The following is a 12,775-nucleotide window of genomic DNA, read 5'->3' on the forward strand; positions in this document are numbered from 1 at the left end:
ATTCCCCTTCCCTCTGCACTTCACTCCCTCTTTGGCTGTCGCGCCCCCCCCACCCTTCTCCATCCTTCTCTTCCTCCCCGTGTCTGCTCTACACGCTGCCGCGCTTATTTTACTCGCTGCTCTCTCTCTCTATTTCTGGTCTTTCTCTTCTCTACTCGATTCGGTTGCCTTTCGCCACCCTCGTACGCGCATTGGCACTTTTCGTGGGCAGACTTTGACCTGCGCATACGCAAAGACCCACAAAGCAGCAAACCTTTGGAATACGCAGTGTCGGTGTGTGTGTGTCGCCCAGTCATCTGGAGCAGCGGAGGAACGAAAAAGAACCCAAAGGTGGCTGCCATGGAGTCGAAATTTCACCCTTCAGCGGCCGTGCGCCCCGTTCATGCTCGTTTTGAGCCCAGCGCGGCGATTGCTACCTGTTGCGTGGAGGAAATCATGGCCATGCCAGCCGATCAGCTGGCTCGCGTCGCGTGGCCGTTGCTGACGAATGCGGAGCGTTCTTTGTCCATGAAAGACGTGTACTTCGTTCCTCCCGTCCGCGTGAGCGCGTCGCCACGGGCCACGGAATCGGCATTCGCTGCCGGGATTCAGAGCTGCGTAGCAGAGCTCACAGAGAGCCTTTTGCAGACGGGCTGCAGTGAGGTGCCGCTGTCTACCGCTCAGTTGCGTGCTGCCGCGCTTGCTTATTTTATTGCGGCATCGCCAGCCCCCCGAGGAGCGCAGCAGGCCTCGTCGCCATGCGTTGCCGCCGGCCCTTCAGGTTCCGGCACGCATGGCGCCGAAGCTGTTGTTCACCCCCTGTGTAAGGAGGGTCATGCCCCCTTTCCGCCTGCCTTGAGCTTGTCGGCAGATGTCTTTGAGTTCGCCATTCAGTCGCTTGGGGACGCATCGGAAAGAGAGCTGCGCGATATCACGAGCGGTGGGGGATCAGTGGGGACTCTGTCCAATACATCGCGTTCCTATACAGACACCGGCGCTCTCGCGTCACCTTTAGGAAGCGCCCCCGGGACCGCAACCGGCGCATGCGCAACAAGCGAGGCCGCTGCTTCGAGTCGTGCAACCGCCATTCAGTTGAACAGGAACATTGACCACGACAACGACGCATCGGGTTTTTTTGGTGGTGCGACAACCGCGTCGGGGGAACAGACACGAAGCAATGTCCACTCGAAAACAGCGACAGCCGTGTCTGCCACGACCCTCGCGGAGAAGGGCAAGCAGACCATCTCGCGCACCAACTGGGGCAGTACCGTGAGCTGTGGAAACGATGATGTCAGTGACCGCGAGAGCTATGAGCGCAAGACGCGCCGGTTTCTTGCGGAGCGTGTCGACATGCAGTGGGAGTCGGTCGTGGCAAGCGTCCTGGTGTCGGACAGCGGCGAGTGCTGCAGCGGGAGTGGCACCACTTCCGCTGCAGCTACATCACCGTCGTTGTCCTTGTTGCCGTCAGCGGGAGCTGGGGCCTTGCTGCGTCAGAAGGTACTACGCACGGCGGTGATGTTGTGTAGGCGTGCCCCGACTAGCGCTGAGGCGGGTCACTCGTTTGCGTGTTTACTGAAGCATTCCTTGCGCGCTGTGTCAACCACCGACGCTATACGAGGCGCGGACGGCAGTGCTGTTTCTGCCGCCGTCCTGTCCTCTCCGTCCTCGTTGTCAGCGTACCATCGGCAGCTATCGCCGCTGACGCTGGCACAGAAAGGAGGTCCTGTCCGGCCCATCGAGAAGCGGAAGGCCCGCTGGCAGGTAAAGCAGACCCTATCTCCAACAGCTTCCTCCCTGCAGTCGCAGCACACCTCTGTAGCGCAGCAGCAGGCTGCTCTTTGGGTGGAGGTGGTGCTGCCGTTACTGCACTTCGTGCCCCTTGTCCAGTGGTCGCAGGATACACTCATGGAGCTGGGCCAGGTGCTGGAGACGGTGACAGCAACGGCACCTGCCAAGCTTGTTGCATTGGCTCAACAGCAGCACCAACAGCAACTGCTCAGTAAGAAGGCAGGTGGTTGTGATGTCGCGGCTTACCAGCGCTCCTCGCAGGGACACAAGGGAGGAACCGCCGTTCCCAGAGCCCCAGTGGAGACTCCTGCTCCGGCTGTTATGAGCGGCGGGGGCGCGGAAGAGGTGGTGAACTTCTCCGTACGCGTGCCCTTTGAAATTGGTCTCCCAGTCCCTCCTGTGATGACGGCGACCCGCCTGAGCGAGTTGGTGCATGGTTCAGCCGACGCGACAGGCAAGAGTTCCAATGCTAGGCGAAGCGTCACCGATCCTGCCCTGCCGCTGGCGTACACGAGCGAAAGCGGCACAAGTACTGCCAACCGCTACCCGTCTTATCCGTCCTCAGGGTTTCACGAAGTGCCTGACGTCCGTGACAACGAGGACCAAACAGGCGTAGCAACCGCAACAGAGGAGATGTCGGCGGAGGAGCAGGAAGAGCACAGTGCCGAAGACGGATCCGCATACACAGATGCTGAGGGCGAGTACGCGTACGACGCAGGCTCTACCGCACCCACCACCGCAAGTGCATCGTCGCAGAGCCAAGTTTCTCAGGCAAGCACGGTCAGCGCGCCCGCGAGCAGCCACGACGACGAAGACGTTGATGGCGCGAGCCGCGCTGGCGGTGTCGGAGATGGGCTGATGTTCAGCAGCGCGCATGGAGACTTTGACGCACTGCCGTGCCGCCGTCGCAGGACACAAATGGTGGAGCTCTCTTTGCCTGGTGCCACGCGTGTGTCTGTGCACATGACCGACGAGGTGCAGTGGGACCGTGCCTTACGCGGTCGCGATGTACTGCTCTTGCCGCTGGAGAGCGACGCGAGCAGCGCAGAGAGGACTCCCTCGGCGCTGGCAGGGCTCTCGACGTCGAGCACGTCGCCTAGGGCGGTGGGGATGCTAAAGACCAGCTGGGCCTCTTCCGCTGTTGGCAAGGAGGCCAAGAGGGAAGCACAGCTGCCTGTGTCTCTGCACGGCTTTAGGGAGGAGCACGGTGATAGCACTCTCACCTACCCTGGGCCGTGCCGTGTCGTTATCCCGAGCTTGCCACAGGACCCTGTGTACATGCTTCCTGGTGAGGTATGCGCGCAGGTACAACTGACCCTTGACACGCGTTGGAGCAGCGAGTGGACGGTTGCTCTATCCACTGCGCAGCGCACTGTAGCGGAGCGACTCTTGGCCTGGATGGAGCGGCAATTGCACGCGAGCAGTGACCAGCTGCAGCCACAGCAATGGCGTGGTCGTGTCGCGAGCTCTGTCTTACTGCGAGGAGGCTTGAGGAGCGTCGGAGGTGGCGGCGCCTCGACACCTGCTAGTTCACAAACACCAATGGCAGACGGCGGCAGCAGCGGCTTCCACGTGCCAATCGCAGCGATGACTACCTCAGCCTCCACCGGCGTTGCTGGACCTGCAACTGCGGCGGCTGCGCCGCTGGCAGACCCTTTTAGCCAGGCGCTGTACGAAATGCCGGTGGCAGCGCTGCGGGCGCGGGTACGGTGCCACACCGTGCATGCTGACGGCGTCCGCGCTGCGCTTTTGGTCATTGCACACGTGCTGCTTCAAGACCGCGTCGGGTACCTTCATGGTGACTCGCTCACATGGCACTCACCGGCCTGGTCGGACGCCGTGCGCCGCGTCAGCCTAGCCAGCACCACCATCGGTGGCACCAACAGCGGTGACCACGCGCTGGAGGTCGCTCTGTTCATCCTGCGCAATGTCGCGTCTGGCCCCACGGCATCGACCGTGCCATCTGCGCAAGTGGTGGATGCGGTGATTGACTTGTTCAGTATTCCTGGACTCAATATGGCGGATATCAAAGCAGCGTTGGAGGACCGCCGGCAGCTTGGCAGCACCATGTGGGTGGTTGTCGATCTTCTAACCAAGTGCTCCGCGACGTGGCGAGCACCGAGGCACTTGGCACTGGTCAGTGAGGCGGTGCGACGGGTCCTGCTTCTCGGGTGCACTGGACCCGCAGCCGCGACCCAGCACCATCACGCACATTTCACTTCGCAGAGCACTACCGGTGCCATCATTGCTGGTGGACCAGCCTGGGCCCCTGTGGCGCCGATGGCTGGATGTGGCGGCACTGCCTCTTCGTCTTCGTCCATCACCACCGCTGCCGCCGGCCACTACCTCAGTGTGGTGAGCGGGTGCGGCCGCGCCACCGAGGCGAATCTTCGTCGTGGTGTTCATGCTCTCCTTGCACAACTCTTTCGGCTGCTGCGTGCTCTGCTTCACCGCGTCCAGTCAACGCAAGCCGCGCCGCATCGCTTCTTGCTGGAGCCGTGGGAGTACGGCGCATTCGCCGCCTTCACGGTGTCGTTGATGTCGGCGCCGATGGACGCGGCTGACGTCCAGGTGTGCGCCCCACATTTTGCGGAGGTGGTGACAGGCTTGCTCCCGTCCTTCACACGCCTGTCCCGCACAGAGTCGCTGCTGCTGACGAACGAGACGGCCGAGCAGGAGTTCTTGGTCGAGGTAGCCAAGTACGTGCGAGGGCGAGTGCCATCAGCGTCGCTGTCATCGTCGACCGGCTGCTCTGGTAGCGCAGATGGTAATGGAATCTCTGAGTTTGGCGAATGCGAGACCCCGGCCTCGCGCGAACCACACATCCACCGCCGCTATCAAGAAACCGCCAGCGGAAACACTGTGACGTCTATTAGCTCGATGCCATCCGTCTTGGGCGATGGTGGAGGGCTTTGGGACATCCCTCAGAGCTCCACGAACGCGTCATGGACTCCCGGGCATGTGCGGGTGGAGCTATGGAACGGGACGTGCAGCGGCTTCTTCATCGGGCTCGCCTCCGCAGACATACCGCTCGCGGACTGTGCACCAGAGACGGATGTCAACGGCATTTACTTTATCGGGGATGGTACTGTACAGTACGGAGACTTGACACGCCGTCAGCGTCGGCTGCCTCACTGGCGCGCTGGCGACGTTGTGGAACTCAGCTTCGTGTTTGCGCGTGGTGCCTGGGACGTCGTAGTGGCTCTCAATGGCGTGAGCCTGACGCGGTTGACACTGCCGCGGCGGGATTTTCGCCTTGTGGCGACAAACGTTTGCACCGGCGAGTACGTGCCAGGCCGCGGCCACGTGCACGTGCTATCCGTCACCCCAGTACATAGAAGAGAGTGCAAGGGCAGCGGCGCTGCGCGGCACTTCGGTGTCGGCGACACAGGAGGCCATACACTCTCCGCAGGCTTGTCATCTACACTGTCGTTGGCGTCGGCGCCGGCTGACGTCCGCCTCTCTCCCTTTGCACGTTTGACCTTGTTCGGTGTTTCGCTGCTGCTAGAGCTGGTCCTTCACTACCTTGTGCTGCGCAGCTCTCGCCACGCCCGCGCCGTCGCCGCCCCCACTGCTGCAGGGCACGGGGATGGGGTAAGCCTGGTGCCGGCGTGCACTGTTCCCCTACAGCACAGTGTGCAGCAGCTGGTGCGGCTTCTGCACGACCTCGGCAGCGCTGACAGCACCAGTGCCGGTGGCGCCGACGATGGCGCTGTGTGCCACGTGAAGCGCACGGCAGCCCGACACGTCACAAACGCGATGCTGCTCGACCTCGTTGTGACTCTCTCCATCGCGGTGCCAGCGACGCCGGCACTCCTCGCCTCGCACGTTGATGTCCTCACCGCCGTCGCCGAGTGCGCAGCCGTGGCGCGCAAGACTCGCTCGGTGGCTTTGAGTGCTCTGTACAACGCCATTTCGCACCGCCCTTCGGCTGCCGGAGGCGACACCGCATCCACATCGCTGGCTTCGCCCCCGGCAGCAGCTGTGCCGGTGAGTGCGAGTGCTGTACGTCGTCTCTGGGCTGCTTGCCACCAGCTTGCTTCCACCACGCCTGGCTACCAGCCGCGGTTCAGCAGTGCGTCGGTCCCGTCCTGCGTCACGGTGCTTGCGGGTGGGCGTCGAGTTGAGCACAACCAGGCGGGGACCACCATCGGCTCCAGCGGCAGCGGTGCAGTTTTCAGCAATGTGCGCAGCACGTCGTACGCTTGTAATCCCATTGACCTGGCAGATCCGCGCACGCCCGATATCGTACGCGTGTCTGTGCGACTACAGCGTGGCTTTCAGTGTGAGACGCTGGGGCGCTACTACTATTTCGGCCTGGCAGAGATCAATGCGCCGCCGGTGGCTACTTCACTCAATGGAAACGGTGAGCTCACCCTCTACCCAGGGGAGCGGTCGAAGCAGTGCCGGGTGTACTACATCTCGGACTACCTGAACGAGGTGCCCGGCACGGCTGTGCAGCGGTGGGACGCAGAGCAGACCGAGAACTACTTGAACCCTGACACTTGTATTGTCTTCGGGTCTGGGGACGTCATGACGGCTGTTGTGTATGTGAAGGAGCGGTGCATCGGCTTCGAGCGGAATGGACTGCCGCTGAATATTTTACATCGCGGCATCCCTGCCTCCGTGCGACACCTCTTCCCGTTTGTGGAGCTGTACAATCGAGACAGTCGGGCCAAGTGGATGTACTCGCCCGACGAAGCCGTCGTCAGCGCGAGGTACACGATGCGCGCAATGCTGCTGTCGTGGACACCAGTGGTGCTGCCGCTCGTAAAGGAATACCTGTCCAGCACCACCACCACCGCCTCTGATGCGTCGGGCCAGGACGTAACTCTGGGCGTGCTGGGCGCGGATGGAGACGAGATGCAGATGGTCTACGTCACCCCTCCGCAGCTCGACCAGCCTGGCGGCTGTACGATGTCAGTGCGCGTTGAGCGCTTCGAGGGCGGCATGGTTGTCGTCAGCGACGAGGCTGGGTCTATTCAGCGAGTGTGCGCGGCTGCCCTGGAGCCGGACTCCACGAGGGAGACTTATTCGCTGCCGGCGTTGGCCGCGGTGCGGACATGCTTGCAGGCATGCGTGCCAGAGGTCGCCGCGTTGGCCGCCGAGTGTCTTGCAGGGCTGATGCAAACCTCACCAACGTTCTTGGTTACCTCATCGCGCTCACTTAGTTATACGAAAGAAATCTCAGGCAGTGCAGCACGCCGGCACGTCGTACTGATTCACCCGGCGACCCTCTTACGTGCCCTGCGACTCCTCTTCGTGCACAGCTCACTGCCAGGAAAAGGGGGCAACAGTAACAACGGCGACAACAATCCCTTCAACAACTCCCCCACAGGCGCAGGCGGCGGTGATGTCAGTGGGCCTATGAGTGGCGCCCCTATAACACCGCTGTCAACCACACTTTCGGCGGCAGCGGACAAGACCATACACACTCTCTTGCCCTTGCTGGACGCCATCTTGCCAGCGGCGCAGTTGGCCCTGCCTCCGCATGTGTTACTGCGTGAGGCGTGGAATGAACTTTGGTGCAACCCCCGTCTCTGTGAGCGACTGTCCATTAGCGTTCCGCAAGCCAACTCTACCAACACGGATGCGGCGGCGGCGAGCATGTACACGGAGTCTGCCGACACGACCACGCTCACGAGCGTTAAGAGGTTTGAAGACCGTCTTCATGGCCATCGACGTCGCGGAGACGCGCTCTTGTGCCCTACGTGCGGTGAGCGGTGGTCAGCCTGTACTGGACACCACTCCGCACCGTCGAGCTGGTGTGACCTGCTCGATCGCGTCCTGCGGCGACTGCAGGAGCAACAACCGCCGTCGAAGGACCAGCGCACCTCGCCATATTGCAGCTGGTATACTGAGTGGACGGACGCCCCGCTTGTTGACATCGACTGTGCCACTGCCGCTGGAGTGCTGCCGCAAGGCGCGTCTGCCGCAGCAACCGCCGCTGCCTTTGGTGATGTTGGGAGCGAGGTGGAGGCGGGCGACGAGGACTACCACAGCCCGACGTCTGCCCAGTCCCCCGATGCGATGCTGTGGGAGGATGCCGATGATGAGAATGACGACGCCGAGGTCAGTGAGGCGGCGGCGGCAAACGATTATTCCGAGCCAGTTGTGGAGGGCGAGGGGCAAGACAACTCTGGTGACGCGACAGCGCTGGGAGACGACTACTCGGTGGCCTCCGGCGCCGAAGAGATGATTAGCGAGCATAGTGGGGCGACTCGCATTCACTCGGGCGACGAAGATAACCAGAACGAGGAGGGTGGAGAGGACGTTTGGGGGGCACCAGCAGCTTCTACCAGCGCCGCACGCAAACCCTGTGCTGACGCGGAAGTGGATTGTGGGAAGGACGTGGAGGCACCAATGACATTGACGATTCGCCCGATGCGAAGCGACGCTGGTGAGGAGGACGACCGCGTGCTCGTGAAGGGATTCGGTGAAACAAAGGAGGCCTCCTTCACTTTCACTGGCTACCTCGTCTCCTCAGCGGTGCTGCGTGGGCGGATGGAGTTCGACCGCGCCGACCTGCCCGACGGTGACGACGCCGACGGAGCTGCCAGCCAGGAATGGGCCTGCTCCATGTGCACTTTCATTAACGAGCCTTCCTCTGTGCGATGCGCCATCTGCACCAACGCGCGTCCAGGCGCGTCGTGGACGTGTCCCATGTGCAGCTTCGCTTACAATACCCTTGCGGCAGCGACGTGCGTGACGTGTGGGTGCATGCGACCGAACAGCGTGCGACGGCAGGAGGCGACGGGCCTGTGCTGCTACTGCACCTTGTGTCATCAGAGCGAGCACGTCCGCGACTTCCACGCACTGCGCCATCGCCACTTTTGCGCTAGATGTGCCCGCGTGACGCGGTGGCTTCCGAAGGATAAGCTCTCCACCACCATTGAGGCGCGTCTCACCGGCGACGGCGCCACCTTGGAGTTCCAGTGGGCGCTGGACGGCTCCAAGATCATTTGCTTCGGCCTGCACACCCGCGCGTACAACGCTGACGTTTTGTGGGAGTTGGTGGAGGAGGCGGCGAAACAGATTGGGTCGTGTGCTGCCGCGGAGGTGGGTCGCTATGTCTCTCCTATCCCAGAGCGTCCGCTCACGTCGCATCTGGCAAAGTCACAAGAGCGCAAAACTCAGTCGGCGGCGCCGGCAACTGTGGAGCCGTGCATGGTCGGCGCCATTGTCTACTACGCGAGCGCCATCGTTCTTCGCTACGCGGCACTCCTGCCACCCAGTCAGCTGTGCCAAGCGAGCTTCTTGCGTCGCATTCATGTTTGCTCCACGGGTTGGCTGGAGAGCTGGCGCCAGTTCCCGGCATCCACAGTCACCCCTATCTTCTTCCGGTGCTTGCAGATGCTGCAGGATGGCATCTGTGAGCCGGACTTGGTCTCCACCATCGCAAGCGTCGCCCTCGCGTTGATCCGGCAACAGCCACTCAGCCTCGCGCCTGAGAAGGACGCGCTACTCCACGCGCTATGCTTGAATGTTGTGCGACACGGTGACACGGCACAGCGCAAGGCCAGCTACGAGTGCCTGAGCGCTTTGATGGAGGACAACGCATGCGGTCGCTTGAACGTGCAGCCACTGGTGCCAGTGTTGTCCATGGAACCCCTTGTGGAGGGACAACAGCGGGCGACCGTCCTGGGGCTTCTCCACCACGCGTCCATGCGAACCACTTCAGCCATTGCAAAGGCAAGCGCGTGCTTGGCACGTACTGTGGTCGCGATGGAGCAGCGGCGCCCACTGCCGCCGATGCTGGGCAAGCCCTTTCCGCACGTTGTGGCCTTGACGGAGACTCGCCTCAACGAGGCCGGGGAGCTTCTTGTCGGTCAGGTGCGCGGCAGTATTGGCGTAGCGCCTACGAAAGGTGGCAAGTTCTACTACGAAGTGGAGGTGCCACCGGATTTCGCCGACCGATCCAGGACGGTGGTGATGGGGTGGGGCACGCTAGAGCACGAGCGCATTGCCTCAGCGCAGCACGTCGGGTCTGACCTGCATTCGTGGGGGTATAACTGCCGCGAGCACCTGCGCCTGATGATGACGGAGCAGGCGATTCCCGTGCCACGACGCCCAAGCGCCGGCGACGTTATTGGGTCTATGATCGACCTCGAGACGATGATGGTGTGTTGGACCATCAATGGACAGGAGCTATCGTGGGTGTCGGTGCCGGCGCAGGGCGACGGGGAGGAAATCTACCCATACGTGAGCGCCTCCGTCGAGCCGCACAGCCTCAAGATCCGCCTGGGCAACACGCATTTCAAACCAGCTGGCTATCAAGACTACTCACCACCGTCAGACAAGCAGTTGTGGAGCAACGATGACGCGGACAACGGGCAGGGCAGCACGGCCGCTCCTGTCCCGCAGACGTACCAGTTCTATCAGCAACTCAGTCGTGCTCTGGAGGAGGCCTCCATCACGTCCTTCAAGGAGTCGTCTCTGTTGCCGTTGCTCGACGCACCTACGGCGCACAGCGTAATTCGGCAATACCCACTTTTGATGGCGGTGGCCGGATCGCCCACCCTCGGCGGCCGCGGGAGGCACATGGAAGCGTCGATGAACATTCACAGCTTGCTTCTCTACATCCATCAGCTGCGCTGCGTGCAGGAGCTGACCATCATCGTTGCACGCCACCTGTGGCTTATCGAAAAGTCGCCGTACCTCATTTCTTGCTACCGCAAGGCAACGGACCTGCTCTTCAGCAGCGGTCGTTGGGCCATTTTCGAGCTCCAGCCAGGCGGTAGGCCCAAGTACAACGGCGGACACGCACTCCGTGTGTTTGTGTCACTGCGCAAGGCGAGCCAGGTGCGGGCCGAGGCAGACGCAGCATGGATGGCGGAGCACCCGGCGCTACTGTTGCCTGCGTCATCCACGGTATCGCCGCTGCCGCCTCCCTCGCACCAGCACTCTCATGCTGACGCCGCCTCCACAACTGCGCCGCTCCCGTTAGACGGCGTTGGACAGGTGGCCGCCGCAGCGGCGGCGTCCTCCTCTTTGGGAGAGGCACCGCTGACTGCCTTCGTCTACGATGTTCACGACGACGACGACACGGATGACAACAATGTCGACTTGGTGGGCGTCGTGGAGGATGGGGACGAGAACGCCGAGGGGGGTGAGGGCGAGGCGCCATCGAGGGACGCGGCCAACTCTGGCAACGGTCAGCGCAACCCCCTGCGCGACGTTTTCGGCGATGCCTCTGCCTTATCATCCGAGGAACGCCGGCTGCGGTGCAGCGTGACTGGGCAGCTCTTCGCCCAGTTGGAGAAGACGCGGGTGTACCAGCGAGCACGCATGTTTGCAGTGCAGTTGGAGGGTACACTAGCGCTGGACGCGGGTGGCGTAACACGCACAATCATGAGCATTATCGGAGATGAGGTAAGCTACCGCTTCATCCGCGGCGTGCGAGTTGACCCACTGGTACCTCTCTTTCAGCTGTGCAGCCACAGCACCATCTTCACAGTTGTCCCGAACATGTCCGCCCTGTACGCCAGCGAGGCAGCCGCCGATGGCGTCGAGAGCAGTGTGCTGCGTCGCATGTTTGAGTGGCTTGGCAAGATCATGGGCAACATGGTGCTGTGCGGCACGCTGAAGGCTTCTTTCGACTTTCCTCAGATGCTGTGGAAGACGCTGACCTTTCAAGAGGACACCATAACGCTTGCCGACTACGCGCACGACATAGACGATAACATTATAGCCGCTCTCGAGGACGAGGAGTTTGTGCTTAGCGAGGGCTTCTTTGCGTCTCTGCCGGAGCACGTGCGAGCGAGCCCAGTGTTTCTGCGCAGCTTGCAAGGCGGTGGGACCGGTGTGATGGACGGTGCCGTTGCACCACTCGTCGCACGCCCGCTGCGGCCGTACGCCTGCATGACGCCGGAGATGAGCATGCAAGACATGAGTCACCTGGTACTGGAGGAGCTTGAGGAGATGGCTGCCAGTGTGGAGGCGGCAGAAGTGGACCGGCGCCGTGCCCTCGCTCAGGAGGCGCTGCTCCATCAGTACGACCCTGCGTTCTTGGCGATTCGTGCCGGTCTGACCTCCGTTGTTCCCGCCACTTCGTTGCGCTCCGTACGGTGGGAAGATCTGCGCGCGCGTGTGTGTGGCACCGCCCCCGCCTCGAGCGAGCACGTCATCGCGGAACTCGACATGTCGCCACTCTCCCCTTCCATGCGCGCGATACTGACAGACGTGCTGAACGGCTTCACCGAGTCTCAACTGGCGCGCTTCTTGCTTTTCTGCTCTGGCCAGAGTCGCATTCCGCTGCCGGAGAAGGTGCTGGTGGAGTGCGGGGATGAGCCGGGACGGCTACCGACAGCCCACACTTGCTCCCCGATTTCGCTGCTTCTGCAACCATGCACGACTGCAGCGGACTTGCAATACGACCTCGAAATGTGCCTCACCCACGCGGCGGAGTTCGGGTTTGTGTAGAGGCGGTATAATTGGCGTTGTCGTTGTAGACGACAAAACCCATAGTCGATGTAGCGTTGCTCCTACTGTATTCTCTGCCTTTCTTTGCTGACTGTATTGGGCGAGGCCGTGTGATGAGTGTATGTGGCGACACAAGTGCCGCGGTGCCTCTTCGCTCTCACGGCGTTTTTTTTTTTTTACCCTTTCCCATTTCTCCTGCTGATCCTGCCGCGGCTTTGTGTGTGCGTGTGTGTCGTCGTGCTCGTCTTTCACTCGGCAGGTGGTGCCTGCGTGCTTGCATCGGCGTTGCCCCCCTTTCCAAATTTCTAGTGGACCTCAGCATAATTCGTATATGCCTGCGCTGATTTCAGCTCTACTCCCACAGACATCAGCAGAAAGCATCTCAGGTTGCATCACTACCACATCATGCATGACACTTCACTTACTTCAGGCAGTTTGTTGCCTCTCTCCCCCTCCCTTACTGTGGCCTTCTTCTCGAGTCATCACTGCCCCCCCCCCCCCCCCTCCCTCCTCTGCTTCTTACTCTCCGCTGTTTCCTTTTGCAACTGCGTCTTGGACATGCTTCCCCTGCACACTCCGATGGGGA

At 61.9% G+C, this 12,775-nt stretch overlaps 1 protein-coding gene across 1 annotated transcript; it reads left to right on the forward strand.

The window, feature by feature from the left end:
- Positions 1–339: 339 nt before the first annotated feature.
- Positions 340–12,189, forward strand: LBRM_26_2300 (conserved hypothetical protein; the record flags this gene model as incomplete). The annotated part of the gene is made up of 1 exon (XM_001562410.2): positions 340–12,189. The coding sequence occupies one exon, from the start codon at positions 340–342 to the stop codon at positions 12,187–12,189; it is 11,850 nt and encodes a 3,949-aa protein (XP_001562460.2).
- Between the last annotated feature and the right edge of the window lie 586 nt (positions 12,190–12,775).

Source organism: Leishmania braziliensis, chromosome 26 (genome assembly GCF_000002845.2).
Source record: "Leishmania braziliensis MHOM/BR/75/M2904 complete genome, chromosome 26".
NCBI classification, from domain to species: domain Eukaryota; phylum Euglenozoa; class Kinetoplastea; order Trypanosomatida; family Trypanosomatidae; genus Leishmania; species Leishmania braziliensis.